The sequence below is a fragment of the Pocillopora damicornis genome, chromosome 1 (assembly GCF_964200805.1).
Source record: "Pocillopora damicornis chromosome 1, jaPocDami1.2, whole genome shotgun sequence".
Taxonomy (NCBI): Eukaryota; Metazoa; Cnidaria; class Anthozoa; order Scleractinia; family Pocilloporidae; genus Pocillopora; species Pocillopora damicornis.
Window position 1 is genome coordinate 7518658 of NC_142670.1, and position 20211 is coordinate 7538868.

At 37.6% G+C, this 20211-nt stretch overlaps 1 protein-coding gene and 1 long non-coding RNA gene across 2 annotated transcripts; one reads left to right on the forward strand and one right to left on the reverse strand.

The window, feature by feature from the left end:
* Positions 1–78: 78 nt before the first annotated feature.
* Positions 79–10882, forward strand: LOC149051719 (uncharacterized). Its single transcript, XR_016180967.1, has 6 exons — positions 79–211; positions 2023–2159; positions 2912–3055; positions 3888–3996; positions 4776–4895; positions 9812–10882. It is a non-coding gene; the product is annotated as an uncharacterized LOC149051719 (long non-coding RNA).
* Positions 7247–19076, reverse strand: LOC149051720 (adhesion G protein-coupled receptor L4-like). Its single transcript, XM_089186598.1, has 22 exons — positions 18290–19076; positions 16681–16716; positions 15850–16221; positions 14978–15361; positions 13914–13988; positions 13149–13228; positions 12981–13040; positions 12499–12697; positions 12091–12198; positions 11768–11855; positions 11435–11525; positions 11319–11368; positions 10928–11054; positions 10729–10832; positions 10226–10328; positions 9970–10120; positions 9769–9850; positions 9544–9610; positions 8776–8864; positions 8470–8590; positions 8160–8201; positions 7247–8050 (listed from the first exon to the last, which is right to left on the reverse strand). Exons 1-22 carry the CDS (start codon positions 18321–18323, stop codon positions 7886–7888), a joined length of 2628 nt encoding a protein of 875 aa, XP_089042724.1. The 5' UTR covers positions 18324–19076; the 3' UTR covers positions 7247–7885.
* Between the last annotated feature and the right edge of the window lie 1135 nt (positions 19077–20211).

Genomic DNA, 20211 nt, shown 5'->3' on the forward strand with positions numbered 1-20211 from the left:
TCACCAACCTAGCTAGCTTCCAGACTCCTGTAATTTCTCTTCCGCTAATTTTCCGAGAAAAACAATAGGTCATAAGATAACCATAATCTAATTCTAATTTACGGAACCAAATGAAAGGAGCTGTCAGACGAGAGAGGTTGAACCACGTGCAGTTGCCCCAATAGATTGCTTTGAAAATGGCAAATAGATCCGCGGAGAACACTTCTCAGGGGTACGTACTCTGTTGTGGATGTCGATATTTCCATGAATGACTGCGCCCTAGATTCGCGCCGGCTCGTTCTGCGATTTGGTTCTTTCGTTGCGCTGTCGTCTCCTCGAGGTATATCGTTTGTTTATTGAAAAATATTCAAATTCGCAGCATGAAATTTGCAAAACGTTATTTGAAGTTTTATACACTGATATTCAAAAACAATTTCATGTAATATACAATGACCCTATAGAAAAAAAAAAACTGCGATAAAAGTTCTACAGATTGGACTTGAATGGAATAAGTGAGGTCGTGCACGTTTTCCCAAACTTAAAATTACACTGATTTCTAAATTGTGTTTGCTTGAGTGGTAGCAGATGATGGAGTTTATGCGCAGAATTGGATACAACTGAGTCAAAGAGTTAACGTTTGTAACACTCTTCTTTGCGTCTGTCTTTCAAATATCTGATTTCATAAAATGTATTTAGTCTCTATTGAAAAACCAGAATCGACCGTATCTCCGGAAGTTTTAGGGCTTACTGTGATTTGATAAACGAAACGAAACGAACTGAAAATATGAACATCTCCGTGGGGTTCTTAGCTAATCAAATCCTCTTCTGTATTTAAAGGAAGGACTGCGCCATTTAGCCATAAAATGTAGATCTATAATTACAACCAAAAAAAAAAAAAAAAAAATCCGTGAGGCTGCAGCATCGATGTTCGTAGTCGACGAATGATTCGATTGCGTGACATGACACCTTCCCTGAAAAATATCGCGTGACTAGAGTTGTTTTGCAGCATGTTTCTGATTGGAAAGTAATAACGATAAAAAGAGTTTTCGTTGAGGTTTCAGTAATAATAATGGTTGTTGTGTTATCATTTGTATGAGTTCTGGACTGAACTGACCGATTCATCCATAAGGGGGGCATTGGGATTTTCGATATTTTTTCAGGATCGGTTTTTGTGCCATGGAATTTTGGTTTTTCAGATTGTGTGTTCATTACGGCTTGCGGATTTTCCGTTCTTTAGCATATGTTTTTCGGTTTCGTCATAAATACTTTTCTTATGGGTTTCGGATTTGGTTTCCAAAGTGGTTTTCGGATTTTCCCATTTGGATTCCGGTTTCTCTTCGATCCAAGCGGCCACTGACCTCGAATAGCCGCGAAACCTCTGTGTGTTCCTCTTGTCAACACTGTATCGGATCCATCAGGGTTTTGAGAACTGGGATGTGAACACTTATAGATTTTGACCGTTTTGCATGAGGTTTTCGATTTTGATAGAAATTTTTTTGCGGTTTTGTGGTTGTGGATAATTTTTCGACGGCTTAGAGGTTTCTAATGGACCCTCTCATCCTTCTGTACAGTGGATTTCCACACGGATTCTTGTTTTGCAAATTGAAAATCTCTCTTTCTAAAATTACAAATCTTCATTTTCGTTCTGTTCCGTGTCTTAAATTACAGTAAGCCTCGTGTAGTTATTTCCTCTGAAATTGTATGTGGATCTTTTTATACAGATTTTCATTCTCAAAATTATCAATTTAGGTGCCTCACAATTATCAAAGAGAGTCTGTTTGATCTTGGCTGTCTTCTTCCAGCTCTAAATGAAATACTGAAGTAACCTTTATCAGACAATGATGACAAAATTGTTTACATATCATAATAATTTGATTTAGCACCCTTCTTCCAAAAAGCAACCCCTTTGGAATAAGTACCCCCTTCCCCCCTGTTTTATGTTGGAAAGTTAGACAGGTGATGATGTTTTGCTAAAAATTCACTTGTAATTTCATGCTTGCACAATTGATCATTATTATTACATGTATTATTATTATTTTTAAGCTTGTCATTATTTTTATACTGGCCTTTGTCAAGCAAAGGGTCAAATCTGGACTTCAAAACTGCATTGGATTTCCTGGTTCGCTGATGTGAGAACAGAATTGATTAATAGAGCAAAAAGATCAAGGCTTATATTGAAGGTCAGCAACATATAGTCTGATCATTGTGTACTTTTAAGTAGTTGTACCTAAGTCTAAGTGACACCCAGCTACATGTACTTTTTTTCAAAAAAGTTGCTACTTGTAATAAAGGCAAGGGGATGTGCTGCTGGTTTGGGTGGCATTTTCATGACTCACTTAGCTATAATGGGGTTACATTTTCAATAGAGTTACAAGAGTGGGGACTAACTGGAAAATTTTCGTACATCAAAATAAGGATTTACAAACAGGAAGATTCAAACTAGATTTAAATGTACCAGAATATTAATGCACTGAAAATGAAAAGTAAAGTGTTCTAAATTCACATAAACAAATGTGTCGCTTCATTTTAGGATCATGACCTACTTAAAAGACTTAGTTTTAGCTAGATAGATGCATCTATAAACAGAAATTGACTAAGTTGGGATCACAAGTATTACATTTCTGGTAAAGTGACTCACTTAGCAGATGGGGTGTACAGTTGGCCACAGAATAGACTATAATAGGGCAGGTATTCCAAGAGGCCAGCAGCACATGGGTAGATGGGATCACAAAAGTAACACTTTCCACTTCATTGACCAAAAAACTCCCCTACCCCTAATCTACCAGGAAATTGTGCCATTTCAGTCAAAATATAAACACAGTGCAATAATATGAGGCATTCCCTTATTGAATGGGTCTAATGGGAGTGTATTTTTAAGTGAGTTTAATTTGGGTGCCCATGTTTTACTAATGTTTGGGTGGTTTCCTTTCAGACAATTTGATTCTTTTAAGTGGTTTTGGCAACAGATTCACCATGGCTGTTATGTTTGGAGCCACTTCCAGCACATGCCTGAATACGTTTTTACAACTAAAATATGGAATTTCTCAGATGCCTGATCCAGCTGGATGGGTGCAGGGTAAGTGGTCATACCATAGCAGCCTAATTTTGAATAAATTGAGTGTTTGTTTGTTTTGTTTGTTTTGTTTTGTTTTTTCTCTCACTGTTAAAATCATTTTAAAGAGTATAGTAGCTATAGGTTAACTCAGTTTCCATGGGTCAGTATTATTTTATGAACAAATTTTAATATAGTTATTAAATGGAATTTAACATACAGTTTAAATGACTAAGAGCAAATACATGCATGGTCAGTAGCGTTTTCAGACATTTGGTTTATGTCTTAGCCAGCTGTTAGCATCCGTGCAGTATTTGTTGCATTCTGCATAGTTTGCATCAGCACTGCTGTGGATGTTAGGGCCCTGGGGCTGTCCTCATCCAGCAGTATACCTTATCAGTGTATGTGTTGGTTTATCGTGTGCCCGTGTTGTGTTTGCTGTTCTGTAGTGTGGGATTCTTGTCCTTGAGGATAGCAGTTCTCGGTGTTTCCTCCCCTCAACCCCAACTGCAGGGTTTGTTTTGCAGGGTTTATTTCAGCAAGCTGCCACTTTAGCATTGGGTAGGCCAGTTGGGTGTTCTAGCATCTTGGGGTGTGACTGTAGTTGCAGCTCCTGGGCCCCTTGGGCACCTAGCCTCCATTTGTGATGAGGGTGTGAACTTGATATAAAGTTATTTATTTGGAATATTTAGACAGGCTGGCTCAGTTCGGCTTTTAAAAGCAGGTGTAAATGTGGGCCCTATAAATGATAAGAAGGCCACACTGGGGGCAACATTTGTTACTCTTTGTTGAAGTCTGTGAGTTGTTTTACTCTTTAACTCTCAAGATCTGATTATTGATTAATTCTCCCCTCTAGCTGCTGCACAATTGCATATTCATCAGTTATGAGAACTTTTCTGTTGGATCAAGAAAACATCTTCTACCTGAGAAGTTTGAGTATTCTCATCACCTGTTCGCTGGATAATGTAAGGATATTATAGAGAGAAGTTACCTGTTAATCATTTCTGGGAGTTAGGGGGTTAATTTACCCTGCTTATAACCAGTACTGAGAAGATGTAGGAGAGTATGGGGCCTATGGTTTATCATCCTTAGCTGAGAAGACTAGAACATCTAACCATTTGCAGATGTATCAAAGGCAGCATGTTCGTGTCAGTTATTTTAAGACCTGAGTGTTGTTGTGGTAAGGGGCTTGAACCCTCAGCTACCAACATAGCCATAACACCTTCGCAATGTAAAAAGAAATCACAAGGACTCATCCAAAGCAGTCGCTAGATACTTTAATCTGCACAATCATTCTTGGCAGCATATGCCACTTTGTGGCCTTTCCCTACATCTAGGCAGTTCGGGCTGCATAACTCCAGAACAAAAATTATCTTTCAAATAGGCACTCTTAAGCCACATGGTATCAACGAATGCTTTTCATTCAGCTAATATATATTCTTGTTTTCCTCTCACCATATTCCCACCAATAACATAGCTCCATTTTCTGCATATAAATACACACACAACCCACAATTCCTCCAATTGCTCCGATGAAGGGCTATTGCGCTCAAAACGTCAGCTTTTAAACCCTTTACTCTGGCCAATTTACATTATCAACTCAGTCAAAAATACTAAATTACACTGTTATACTCTCCCACTGATGCAGCACCACAGTTTCTTTAGAAATTTACCCCCTTTACCTGCACAGCAGTCCAGCACTCAACACGAGCAAGCAGAAAAAAAATTCCTCTGTTTTAATTAGTTTTTCAGATTATTGTCACTGTTCTTGTATACGGGATCCTGTTCTACCCATTTTTTCCTGTCTTACAACTGACAACAGACTGGCTGGGTCCTTGCTGGGTTTTCTTTATGTTACAATCAGGTGAGGTAGCTATACTTTGTTTATGAATACCAATTTGATCAGACTGTGAGTTTGTTTTTGAACTAGCAAATACAGTACCAATGAAAATTTATAGTTAAGAGTCTAGAGAATATGGATATTGGTGTTAACCCTTTAATTCCCATGAGTGACTAAGAGAGAATTCCTCGTAATAGTGTAGTCTGATCGTCCGGGTGAGTGTAGTCCTGAGGAGGACTGATGTCGGTAACTGACGTTTCGACAACCTGAGCAGAAGTCATCTTTAGAGCCAAGGAATAGTTGTTGTCAGTCGAATATTCCTAGTCCGGTTTGTGTAAACTGATCGGTCGGTTTTGCCGCGATGTTATTAACTGTAAGACTCAAGTGGCGTAGGTCGGTCGTGATTGGTCAGTCTCGACCGTTAGTAAAGTTCGGTTCGTTTGTAATGTTAATGTCGTGGATGAGTCGTTTAAATGGTGCTGGTAGTGGTAGACGCCTGTTGAGGGGAGTCTGTTCCAAGTTAGTAAACCAGATTTCCAGAGTCAGGCGTTGATAGTAGTTGATGCTGTAGGTTAGGCATTGCGCAGAGTCCCAGTCAATAGTGTGGTTCGGAAGTCGGTGATGTTCAGCAACGTGAAATTTCCATTCTTACAAAAAATCTTGAAAGTTTTTCACATATTTTAGCCTTCTTGATCAATCATCTTGTATCAAGAGCTGAAAAATGTAGGTTTATTTGGTCAAGTGACCGCCTAGAACAAGAATTGCGTGACAGGTGTAGTTGAGAGAAACTTGTCACAGTCGCAGATTTTAAAAGGCATCCAAGACAAAAATACGGTAGTGCCCAAAGTTTTTTTGATGATTTTCAGAGATAAAATTATGAATTATGAAGGGGTATCAAGATTAGTGTTGTAGCTTTCTGGCAAGGGAAGATATTTGACCTCAAAGTTGTCAAATATTTGGATGAATTGAAAAGTCTAAAACCACAGTCGTTTATTTGCCTCTGTTGATTGACAAGCCGTCTATCAAATTGACTGACAATTGTGGCGGAAATTAACTAAGGATGTAAAAGTATGTGTGCAAACTCTCAGAGTAATTGGTTGAATACCATCGCAGTGAGAGCTTCATACATTTTACCTATTTTGAAGCGATTTCCTCGATGAAAACTAAGAAAAACCGTGGGGGTGGTCTATCTCCCTCAGGAAAAATCCAAAACAGAAACCAGTTCGTCTTTTTGAGTTTTGGGGTAGACCCTTTAAACTGGCAAAGTTTCATTGAAATCGGTGAGATGGCATGTAGCACGACTGCCTGGTGCTCTCGTGGACACGCTCTTAAAGGGATTGAACAAAACGGATCCAAATGTGATTATTTATCTAACTGTTCCCTCAGGCTTCAGGCGGGCGCTTGACTGTTTGTTTTTCCCTCGGTGTTTTTATAATCCCCTAATTCTTAAACGACTGTGAATATATGAAAGTCATATACACCCCTTAACTCTTCTTCTCTTTTTGGAAAACAAGGAAGACTAACTTCTATGTAGTTATTAAGTCATCAAAAAAAAAAAAAATGAAAAGAAATCAGCGGAGTACACCAATGCATGTGTGAAGTAAAACGAGTGACTCAGGCATCGCACCGCTCGGAATGATCCTAAATGATTGAGCCATTTTTTTCGCGCTGTTTGTTCTCTTTACGTGGCCCCACGTAAGAGTAAGTTCGCCCTCAGAGTAAATTAGCGCAAAAAAGGATTCATCTGATCTCAGGCAACTTGCTGATTAAGCACCGCTATTTATAACCCCCTACTGCCGCAGTTCGCACTCGAAAAAAAAAACAAGAAATTAAAAATGGCTACCTTCTCGCAGGTCCTAACCGCTTGTTCGACATGAATCTATTTCGATAATTCAGATAACGTTTTTACTAACGGGAGTTTGTGAGTCTGTTGTAAACCGAGTTAGGCACATCTACATAATCGACTCCTTCTTTCACTTGTTGAAATTCCTCTTCAATGCTTGACTCTCCGTTGTAGTGATACTTGAAAACAAGGCCCATGGAAATATTCCGCATTTCTATCGCTAAGCTTTTTTCCTATAAATTGTCTACTCTGAGTAATTGTTCCTTAATCGCTGTTGAATGAAGTTTGCGCAAGAGGTTATAATCTATTGGTTTATGCCATTTCCGGCTAATATAGCCCTTATTATATTGAATTTCTAATCATTCGATGTATTTTCCTTTCAAAAACGGTATTCCTTATCTTAGGGATGCGGAAAATAGAAGAATATTATAATAAAGTTGGGGTATAACGCGCGCCGTAATTGTGAAAAAAAAATTAAAAAATTAAAAAACGGGCAGACGCAACTGCTTCAAAAAAGATCCAATCATAAGGGTTTTTTCTGTTCATTTAAAATTAGTTGTTTATTTATTCAAACATTTGCGTATTCATCTATTTATTCATTAAGCAACAACTTTGAATGTCCGCTTTAGCTGCTACTACTATTAGTATTATTTGTTACGGTACAATTTAACCGACAGAAAGAACAATATTAAACAAATTGTAATATTCTTATCGAGGAGCGACTCTTAAAGGAAGTACAGTATTTATCCTAAATAAACTTATTTAAGCCCATTAAAAACCATATCTTAGCTCAACCCACTGACAAAATCTCACAGTTGTCTCCAAAGTTCCTCGAAATTATATCAACAATCTTCACAGTAGTTCTCCCTGTAGTCTTATTCGGAGGGCAGCCATCAACTGACTGAGCCATAAAAAATTTTAATTTTTAGATTGGTTTATTTCGATGAGTTTTGCCTGCAAATATACGATCGTCCAGAAAATAAACTTATAACTTACAATCACGAAGAAGACTGGTGACATTTACAACTGCATGAGTGCTTAAACAATAATAAACAGAATGACCTTTACCTGCAGATCGTAACTCAGACCGATCAAAACCGACTAATAGCTGTTAACTAAGTGATTGTACTAAGTAATTGACTATTATTTCCAGTTTGCTGGATCCAGTTACCTAAGTTGTGCGATATTTCGATTCAAATTCAGCACAAGACTGCAACTCAACTGTCCATACAATGTCTATCTCACTTGATTTGACCTGTGAGCTCTTCCTTATGGAGGTGTCCTTTATCGAAGATAGAAAAACGATGTTCATCTTTCTTTTGAATCGTTCTTTGATCTGCAGATAGATCAGCGACATGAAATATGGTTCTTAGTACTCAGGTATTTATTGAAACACTACAACTTGATGATATGCAGTCAGTGTATAAACAGTTTTCTTTTCTTACCTGAGTGTTTCGCAGGGAGTGTAGAGCGAAAATTAGGAAACCCTACAGAATAAACATTCCTTTTTACAATATTTAAATAAACTAGGCAAATATATTTTAAGATTTACATATGCATGAAGAGAAATTTGAGAAGAAAAGAAAACTGCGTAACCCATAAATGAGGAAGAAATCTGTTTTCTCTGGCATATTTAACAGCTTTTTGTTTTCATAACTCCAATAAATATCATGTAACAATTGTAATGTTGTATCGCCTGGTTAAAAAGTTTAATCGAGATTGAATGATTTTTGAGAGAAGCCATTCAACACTCACCTGAGTAGAGTTGAGTATGGTGAAGATGTAGGCGAAAGCTTTATGCACAGGCAAAAGGAGACCAAATAGCCACGTGACACCCAGTAGGGGAATTATCACTAAGCATGCTTTGATGCCAAGTCTAGGAGTTAAAAACAACCAAAAAAACACCATTCTTTTTTTTTCCTTTTGACAAAAAATTGTAATTGTTAGAGATCGGAATGCCTTCCTAATTAAGGAATGAGGAGGTTAGGCGAATATCGCCTCACAGGAGCACATGACAATCTTTTCCACTGTTTAGTTTTAGTTTTATGATGTAAATCTTACCGTATTTGCTGAAAATGGTTGTCTTCTGCTATTGGCTGCACCAAATTGGTGATCTCTTTTATAACGCGTACGAGTATCAAGATGTTGAGCTGAAGAATACAATAGAAATAAATTGATTATTTAGAAATGGTTGTCAAAAAGCCAAGGCAGGAGAGGATCCTTGCCAAAGACGTCATTTGTTTGGTAAGGAGAGTGGAATGAAGAGTCATTTACAGGGAAAAGAACCCTCAGCTAGGGTACCTGGATTATGAGCTTGGATGCTCTGACAATGAGCTAAAGAAATCGCGAACAAAAGTGTCTAAACTAAATGAACTATGCAAAGTGAAGCCTCATGTTGAATTAGATAAATTCAATATCTTCTACTCTTCCTGCTCGTTTTATCTTTTTCAATTTTTTTATCATTATAAATTTTTAATGAGTAACTTTAGCGCGAAAAACTCATCTTGGTATATCAATGCGAAACAGTGTTAGAAAACTAATATGGAGGATGAAGAAGCTTTTTTTTACACTATGTAGTAAAAGTTGGAGAATATTTGAAGCTATAATTTGGCGTTAGATCAAGGCAACAACTTCTACCTGATCAGTTTAAATATTTTCATTAGCTGTTTGCTGTTTAATGTAAGAATATCACAAGGAGAGGTTTCATGTTGATCACTTCTGGGAGTTAAAGGTTTAATCCGCTTTTTAAAGAGCAGAGAAAAAAAGTCTTTTGGCAGATATTAGTCCAGGTGTACCAATCACAATCACCAACACGAATCATTAACTCACAATTTCAATGAAAACCACAAAGGCGGCGAATATCCAAGTCAGGTTGTTAGTCGAGGAGAGCCAGCAACTAAACTCGAAGAAGTGAAAGACGAGAAAGAAAGCCAAATTTTTAGCGAATGAAATGATACTGATTTCAAACTATGCACAAAAAGACAAAAGAAAGAATGCAATAAAATGAAACAAAAGAAGAAGAGCAATAAGAAACTGTTGAATTTTTTTCCTTACTATTTATCACTCCTGTAGCTTTGTAATCCTTCTTTTCCAGCAGCGATGCCAAGTGAAATGGCCACCATGATCACTGGAAGACCTACCCATAAAGAAAGGAAGGAAATCTTAACACTTCAATGGATTACAACACCAGATTTGGTGATCCGAAAGCATGCATGGTTATAGCTACAAGTGCACGCTGTAAAATAATAAACTCACCCCATGAGATGACGTGATACATGTGCATCTTGGTGTTGATGTTGTAAACTTTCACAACGAAGAAGTAGAGATAAATTGCCTCGATCAGCATCCAACAGAAAGCGGCCATGAAGAAATACTGCATCAGAGCTGCTATTGTAACACAGGCAGCCTGTGAAAAGAAAAAGTTATCGTATTGTTATCGTGCTCCTTTCGACAAGATATTTACGGTGCAAAGAGTAAATTCCTTCTATGGATAGAAAGAGAGCCCACTAACTTTGTTTTCTGTGGCGTTTATTCCGGCGATGAAGATGATCTGTCCAGCTCCAAGGGACATAGAAACACTCAGTCGAATTTGAGAGAGAGGTTGACGAACATCTCTAATGAAAAAATAGTAAAAAAACAGTGAATTAGACAAAGGAAACAACAACAATAACATCAACACACTGAGTACATCAGAACAACAAAATTGAATCAAAAGATACAGCAAAATATGGTTAAAGATATCAACTAAGTCTTGACATCAAAGGAAAGAAGAAAAACAGTAAATATCTCTAGAAAGGACAAAAAAAAGGAAAGCATTACGAGGAAAATAGCTTAACCGAAAACAATTCATAAAACGTGAAACCATGAGCTTTGACTTTGAATTTCTTAGTTATCTGGCTGGCTGGCATGCATGTTCTTATTGGCATGGAGATTTGGATTGAGATCTCTTTTCTCTCTAGCCTACTTGAGGGGAGTTAAGAATTTACGTCACTAATATCCAGGTACATTACTTACGTGAGGCAAGAATAAAGTATTAATGTTAAAAGTATCCCGACGATGGAGAGGCTCAGTCCCACGTAGGTGATAACTTTCAGAACTGTTTCGTCTTCCTCGGTGAGCTGTGTCAAAAAAGAAAAAGAAATTTAAAATAAAACATTGAGGTATTTAATTGAGCCCATAAAATTATAGAGTAAGGCAAAAATTATTTGATTACCTTTGTGCTACCGTCGTAGTCCATTAAGACGGCGAAATGCGTCATATGATTGCAGCTGCAAACTGTTTCTTCTGAGTTGCTTTTTGATGTAACTACATGGCATCCTTCCTCTGAAAAGCCTTCTGAGCTGAAAAAAAGTAGGTCGACAAAGCGCACAAAATTGTTCATCGTTTTGGAAGAGGCGATGTTTGCCAATTTCGCGCTAAGTTGTTCCTTCATTGTAGTCTTAGCTGCGAGAACATTTCAGTCAGACTTCCTCTCTCTAAAAACGCAAACATGTTAGCCTCCAGGGAAAATCTTACTAAGAACGTTCATTCATTCTCCTTCATACTTAAATCAATTTAAGAAGGAATAAATACTGAACAATAATATATTGCAGTTTTATTTTTACCTATTGCTGCTGCCACTCCAAAACATACAACGCTTCTCTGCTGTCAAGACCTGAAAATGGATTTTATCTTGTCAGAATGAATCATAATAACGCGTAACTACTAATTTTAATGTTACCTTAAGGTTTTTGAACTTAAGGATGACATTTTCTCCCAATTTATTTGGCTTGGGGTCCATGGTTATGGCCATTATCCTGGAGTTGATATACCTATGAAGAAATTATATTTGAAAATGAACCAAAACCAAGGAATCAACAAGCATATACTCTCGCTAGATTCAAGCGAATTTTTATTGAAGGTGGAATAGTCTGAGACAGGCAGGGAGACTTCCAACCTTAGTTGGAACTTTTGACAGTTTCTAAGGTCAGTTTAGTTGAACTTGGGTCTTACGTGTTTCTGCGTTGTGTGTTTTTGGGGAAAGGGACATACAATAAAATGAAAATAACATCACCTTTTGTTGACTGTTTTATTCCTGATAGGTTGATCTGTCAGAAGTAGGTCATGCAGATCCTTGTACACAAAAGCCACCACCAATGATCCTTAAAACCCCCAAGAATCAACAAAAAATAAGTTATCCAAAAAAAAAAAAAAATAATAAACCACAAAATTAAAATTTTTATCATGACATTAGAAGGAAGGCAAATGATTCAAGAAAATAGACTATGTAAACTAATAAACCGCATTTTTTTGAGGATTTATTTCAATACAGAAATTTCGATTGGAGAAACCAAGGTAACTAAAAGTTGTAAAGTTAACACGCCGGTTAATACGAACCATTTTCCTCAAAATTTGAAGAAGCGATATCGATTCTCGCTTGCCATCGTTGTTCCTCAAAGTGGAAGTAACTCGCATTCTGGCGATAGGCTTTTTGAATGGCCAAAACTGTCAAACCGAGCGAGAAGAAAGGTTTCAAAATTTTGAAGGATTTCTATTCTGTCTTATTGATTGTTTAAAGATACTTTTAATTTCCTTCACCGCAAAATTTTAAAGTATCAAACAAATAGAAAAAAAACAAAACAAAACAACCAGATATCCATAATATTCAACAATAACGTTTCAGGCTTATAAATGAGTTCTTACATTATCTAGGAAATTATGCCGCTCAGTCGGTCTGTCAGCAAGTCATTAAGTAACAGAGAAATAGACTTTAAACCTAAACAGGACTGAAGGCCGCAACCTCACCCATTTTTGGGGACACGGTCCTGTTTGAAAGCCTCATTCCACTCAAGTGCTGCTTTCCATAATTAAGAGCAAAATTCTCGACTGCCTCTGCCACCTCAAAGATGGATTTTCTTAGTGTTTTAACCTCTTCCGTGTTGGCCATGTCTTTTGCGACGTTCGCGATATTTATGGTGAAATTTTCAAACACACCTACAGCCTCCTGCAATGACGTAAAATATTTCCAGGTCATTAACTAGCCAGTCTCATAGATACAATTGATATTAAGAAGGCGGAAAAAGTCTAGCAGGAGGCCCTCGATGGTGTCCAGGGTATTCATTGTCAAAATAACTCTTTTAGGAGCCTGAATTATTTTCTCCCATTTTTCACCATTTTCACGTCATATGGCTTGAATAGTGGTTTATCCTGAAAGATCAGATATTTACTCTTATGGTTTAAATAGATATATCAAAGTTAAAAGCCCTCAAGTTATGAAAATTGGATACCTTTATGGAAATATTTCTGGTAATATTTATTCCGGAAAATTTTGACACAGAATCACTTGCCTAGAATAAAAACAAAAAACAAAAGAAAACGAGTATCACATTTATAAACAGAGAAGGTTCCGAAAAGCGACATGCATGGAAACGTAAATGACTATTTAGAACACAAACCAGCTCCTCGACTGTCCTTGGCGATGGCGATGGCGATGGCGATGGCGATGGCGATGGCGATGGCGATGGCGATGGCGATGCTGGAGATGGATGAGAAAGGAAAACCTTGGATTAGAACGAGATGTCAATTGAGCTGTTTCAATGTTTTACGGCTTTCCTCTTAGCACGTTTGTATATTTTTCCAACTATTGGAGAGCGAATGACAGGAAACGCAAACGGTATAAAGGTTCGAAAATTCAAGCTTGTCATATCGCTCAATTTACAAAACTTGGATAAAACAGATGTTTTATAATAAGTGAACGCTTGTGAGGATCACTTTGGTTTCCTTCCAATACAGGTTTTGCTAAATGTGTCATAACACCATATGTCGCCAATGTTACGAAGTACTCAACTTGAAGTGTGTTATGCCAACGGAAACTATTGGAATACATTACCTCGAACATCCCCGTTGTTATAATGAGGGAGGAAAAGACAAACGAGCTATGGCTTTTGTTAATTGATTAGGTAGCTGAGGAAATGGTTTACTACTCAGCTATTACCTTATTGCGATACTCGCCGGTTTTAATTTCTGTGCATGTTTGTTGCACCTTACACCATGGCATCTTCGATTGCGTTAAGCACCGGTGAAGTTTCGATTACATTGAGCACCAGCAAGTCTGTCGGGTCCCCCCTCCCTTATCATTTTGTACCTTTTATTTCTGAGAATGGGTTATTTATTGTGCTTGGGACATATTCCACGTCATTATAGTGACCCACTCCTCTTACCATATCGTTGTGTACAAGGTGGTCCAACGTAGTCTTGGTAAGAGCCCTGCCAAGAGTTTTGTCCAGGAGCTGAATCTGCTGAACAAATGTCACAAATGCAATACAGAGGAATTAATTATTCCAAAAAGAAAAGAAAAGATCAGATTTACACACGCGATTGTACCTAACAAATGGGCAAACTCCCAGAATCTCGAAACAGAATTAATTTTACTGACAATTATTTTCCATTTACTGATTGAATAGAAGTGTGCTCTGATTGAACAGAGGTATACGTCGTTCATCAATACTCGTTACAGATATTAAATTTAAGTTTGTTTGCCAAACCAGTAGCGTTGATGATGATTTTTTTTGTTTTTTTGAAACGTACATGCGCTTTTGTTTCTTACAATTTCTCTTCTTAACAGGTGTCAGATTGTGACAGATACATTTAAAGAAATGCTTCAAAGTTTGTTGGCAAGCCATTTGAATCACCTTTTTCATTATACGAATAAAAATATTTCGGTGAAGCCTCTATTTAACTTGCATTACCTCAGTCTGTTTCAACTACCATTTACTCGTTCAAAAATTGTTCAGCTCATGGAGGATCTTGCCGTAATTACAGCCCTAAATCAGTAGGGTACACACAGGCACCCATACTTCGATATGTTTTGTTCAAAAGAACATGCATTCATTCACTGACATCAATGAAAACGCCTTGTCACTTATGGCAAGGGAAAATTCCGTTGGCTAGATTATCCCAATCTCAACGCCCTCGACAAAAGTTGTTAAATATACAATTTCCATCGCTGTTTTTCCAGCTGCAGGCGATGTAAAAAAAAGGAAAATTTTAGAGTCATCACTCTTTTTCGAAACATATGTCCCGGATTTTTTCATGGGCATTATGTTCAACCACAAATACGCGCTTAGAAGGTCGTTCATCGCTCACACGTACAAGTTAGGTGAGCTGAGCATATTCTGTGAACAATATTTTCACTTTTAAGAAGCAAGAGCAATTTTCCTGACACAAGTGGTAGACTGTAATGTTTCAGCACATAGTAGACTTTATGGTTGGCGTGTGATCTTACCTCTGGGAATCTCGCAAATATAGGTATTATTATCATTCCGAGAGATACCATTAAAGAGGCCTCTATTCCTGGATATTTCCGCATAATCGTCGTTACCATCTGGCTCAGAATCTCGCCATTTCGAAATGTTTAATTGTTCTCCACTCAGCCAAGTCCAAACCCCGCCTATCTTCCATAAACCAATGTGCCACGCACTAGTATTCCGAGTACCACGCTTCTGAATCTCGTTACTGATAAACTGCCATTCTTCTTCAGTTTCGATGGAGACTAAGTCAAATCCCTGGTCGTTACAGACACGCCTACTGTTATTCCAATCCATCTCTTTTTTTCCGTCGCTTTTCGAAAATATGTAAGAGGAGTTTTTGAAACAGGTTGCTTGGCACTCTACGAGAAAAACCAGTACTTCAAAACTGGTACTCAAGACCTTGGGCATACATTCTTCGATGTGTTATGTTTAAAAGAACATGCATTTACTAACTGACCTCAGTGAACACGCCTTGTAACTTGTGGCAAGGGAAAATTCCGTTGGCTAGATTATCCCAATCTCAACGCACTCGACAAAAGTTGTTAAATATACAATTTCGATCGCGGTTTTTCAGCTGCAGGCGATGCAAAAAAAGGACAATTTTAGAGTCATCATTTTTTTTTTGGAAACATTTGTCCCGGATTTTTTTATGGGCATTATGTTCAACTACTAATACGCGCTTAAAAGTTCATTCGTCGCTGACACGTACATGTTCAAGTGAGGTGAGCTGAGCATATTCTGTGAACAATATCTTCATCTTAAGAAGCAAGAGAAATTTTTCTGACACAAGTGCAAGACTGTAATATTTCAGCATGTAATACACTTTATGGTTAGAACGTGATCTTACCTCCGGGAATCTCGCAAATGTGGGCATTTTCATCACTCTGATTGATACCATTAAAGAGGCCTCCATTCTTGGATATTTCCGCATATTCGCCGTTACCATCTGGCTCAGAATCTCGCCGTTTCGAAATGTTTAATTGTTCTCCACTCAGCCAGGTCCAAACCCCGCCTTTCTTCCATAAACCAATGTGCCACGCACTAGTATTCCAAGTACCAAGCTTTTGAATTTCATGTTTGATAAACTTCCATTCTTCTTCAGTTTCGATGGAGACTAAGTCAAATCCCTGTTCGAAACAGACATCCCTGTTCTGATACCATCCTCTTCCGCTTTTCGAAAATATGTAAGAGGAGTTTTTGAAACAGGTTGCTTGGCACTCTGTGGGAAAAAAAAAGGACAAAAAATAGACAAAAAAATGTATACTGTTGTAACAATAGTGATAATTCTGATGGTGGAGACAAAGGAATAAATAAATAAATAATTGTTTACTGATCATAACAATAGTAATAACGATATAGATGAAGAAGAGAAAGTATATTTTTATTCCATTAACATTGATAAAAAAACAATGGGCATCAAAACTTTCTACCTCACCAAAGGAAAAATTAGAATTAGGCAAGGTTTTAAAAGTGGAAATTGGGGAATCAGGGTAATAGCACCGTTAGTCTGACTTTTTTTTATTTTTGCTTTCCAACTAACGTTTTTTTAATAGCAAGCCGATGTAATTCCAGGAGGAAGTCTATCACTAATCATTTTGATAATTCAGTCAAATCCTTTCTTTTTTTCCGGTTAATTTTTATGGTACATAAATATTATAGTGGAATTACACTGTCTCACCTGTTCCTGGCAATTCCATCATCAAATGAAGGATGACTGTAAAAGAGAAAATGAGATTGTTATGTCGAAAATAACGTTTGAAACAACTACAAAGTTTATTAGATTTCGAGGTAGACTAGTACTAATGCATTTTATTCGCTGCATGCACTTTAAAACCTAGCTATGACTTTTCTTACCTTCCCTTAGGAGCTTAGGGATGCGTTTCATCAGGAGATGTTTACATGATTGTAATTCAAGGACCACCTTCAATTTGTTATCTATCTCTTGCCTTTAATTTTGTTTAATTGAAACTTAAATCTAAAATGGAAATGAAAGGAAATTGCGGTAAAAAATACCAAAACTTTAGAGAGTTTTTAACTGTTGCTCGAAGTAACCGGGATGGGCGCTTATTCCTTTGGGCAACGACTTCACATGCTTAGAGCAAAGCAAATACTTGTGCCTTATAGCTTTGTTTTTCCCAGAATCATCACCGAGAGGTCAAACGTATGGATTAGACATTTATTTGTAAGTTCAAAAAGTTCAAAATTGTCGCTTCTCGGAACAGATAACTACAATATAAATATTTACGACTTATTCGATGCCGACATTTTGCGCGATATTATTCCAAGTCAAGAGAGTGCCGTTGGGAAACCATTCAAGTGTTCTTTATAACCGTCAGAAAAGTTTAATGAGCTAAGAAATTTGTTGCTTAAAAAAGGGAAAAAACAACTACAACAACAATAATATCCGTTTGGTAGGTGCAGCCTTCTGTTGTTCCGCTCTCCGTCCGTATTTTTGCACTGTTATACAGTGGAATACCGTGAGCATGTTCCATTGCCCAAATAAATGGCTTAAATGGCGTAGTAGCGGAGAGATAAAAAAGTATATTTTTCGACCAATGACCCTATTATTATTTCAAAAAAAAAAGTGATTTGAGTGGAGATGAAAATTGTAAATGAAGACAGTAAACGTAAAAATTTTGCTTTTTTTTTCTCTTTTTCTAACTGGGTTGGAATTCATTAATTTACCGTCTACTGGGTTTTGGCGTCCATTTAGAAAATAAAATTCAACAACTGAAACCGATAAAAAATTCGAGGCTGCCAGGAATTTATTAAAGGGAATTAAAAGATGAACCCGTCACAAGCTGAACTGTTGCTGACGGCATTTATTATGATAAACACTTGTCCAAACTGGCCCTCTGTTTATCACAATTATTTTTTCGACTTAGCGTTTTTATAAAATGAGCACGAATGCAACTCCCATTTCTTTTCGTGCAAGATTGTTTAAGTGAAACGTCTGAATTAGTTTTAGTCGACGAACTCAATTCGTTTTTTTCGCGAAAAAGATCATATATAGCGTCTGTTTATTTCTCGGTTGACTTATGGTTACAGCAGCTTCATGAGGTAGGCGACTATGTTATCGTGTTCCTGAAACCTTATATAATATTTCTGAAAGGCTTTGCACTAAACGTCCATTAAGACACAACAATCGTGAATTATAACTACCATTTCAATTTTAAAACCGCAAAACTGTTTCAAAAATAAAAAATATCTAGATCTAACCAGACACTATTTACTTAACATTTCCATAACATAATCAGAAGATGTAGTAGGGCTTCGGTTGTACTTACTCAGAGCAGAGTGTAAAAACAGGGCTGTGAACATTTTACCGGATTGAAGCCTAATTCTTCAAGCTTACGATATAGAGAAGTTGCCCCCAGGAGATGCCAGCACGCTTATGCTATATAGTTCTTGACATGAAAACAACACCGACGCGACAGATTGTGTAACGTATTAAAACTCTTTTGAGGGCGGTAATATGACATATGATAATACTCGATCGCTTCTCACTGACATAAGCCACCACTATTTTTTCCCTTGATAAAAGGAACAATGAAGCTAAAGGCTTTTTCCACCAGGTGCAAAGGAATTGTTTGCTTCAGCAAAACAGGAAACTCGCTATAATTAGCTATATAGAAATAGCTATACTAGTTTACATTTTCTTATAGAGCAGATAATAATAAGTTGATAAAATACGTTTTTAATAAAACTTGTTCATGAATCATGTTTAAAGTTGGTGTTCTTTTGTAAATCAGTATTTTCCTACCGGAAGCTTTATCGAGTATTCGATCTGTTCAACTGCACGGATGCAAGAAATTACCATCTATCCATCAAATAAATGAAGCTGCTCGTTGAAACTGATAACGTTTACATCGTATTTTAATAACTTCACCAGCGGGACTGATTCTATAATACATGTATGGGGAATAAACCAGGGGAAGTAGAAGTCCTCTGGTGAATTCATATCAACGCTGCATGTATTGTAACGACATGCAGGGGAATCCAGCATTTCTCTGAGTCTGCGAGAAACACAATAACATCGATATTTGTTTAAATAGTAATTGGGAGAGTGGAGTAGCAAATAATAAGGAGGGAGGCTCGAGCGCTCGAAGGAAGGCGCGCAGAGGACACTAATAAGTGAAAACTTTCCCTTTAAAGAGACGAAAAGTGTCCTTTATGGCTCCTCAATGTTATAGACCAGTCTAGAAGGGGGGGAGGGTGGGGAAGGGTAGGATAACATTTACTTTGTCTTTCCATAGGGTTCTGTGTGATATTCTTTTCCTTCCTCATTGGCAACTAACAATCACTTTGATATGATTCGAACTAGCTCTAGGCAAGCAAATTGATATTCCGCTCGTTGATAAACTGGGCACTGTAAGTCAATGTCGCGAAAGACAATAGCATTCTAAGCGATACAAGCCCGCCGAACGTCTAAGGCAATTGCGGAAGATTCGTTCAGAAAAAGTAGAATCCCCCACCGGATTTTTAGGTTGGTATGTTGCAGAGTCTGAAACGGAAGTTCAAGGCAATCCGTATGGTTTACATACTCCATGATCGCGTAATAAAAAAAGACGCCTTTAAGTGACCACATGCCAAATTACGTCAACACTCAAAAGTTTTCGCAATGCCGACCGCCAATAGAAACACAGAAGTGTCCTGCGGTGTCTCAAGAGGCTATCAGCAAAAACAAATTTTGCGGATAACAATCTAACAGTTGCCCGTACCAGAACTTAGTTAAATAGTCTAAGAACTCTTTTCTCTCTTTATCTTTCGTTATTCACAGTCAGTGATCTAAAGTGCAAATAGCTGTTTTCTAGATTATTTAGAGCAGACTATTGGAGCCAGGGTACCTGGCAAGGGTCACTTGCCGACGACGTGACGGTAATTGCAACATTCAGTATTAAACAGCATGTCATTTTTCCCGTTCTGTGTGGTTAAAGACAGAGTAACATTAAGCAGAATCACAAAACGCTGTTTCAATTCATTTGAGTAACGCCTCTTAGTTTCTTACATATGTTTTTTTTTTCCATTCGCATTTTCCCATCCGCCATCCACACCTGCCATCTGCAGTCATCCGGTCCACGTTTTACAGACACCTGGACGTTTTGCCTCACAAAACACCTCGGTAGTTCTTTCCGGTGACAAATTCAAATTGACTACTCACAAGTTGGCAGGCTATTCGGTTGGATAAGACGTCTTTGATAATTACTCA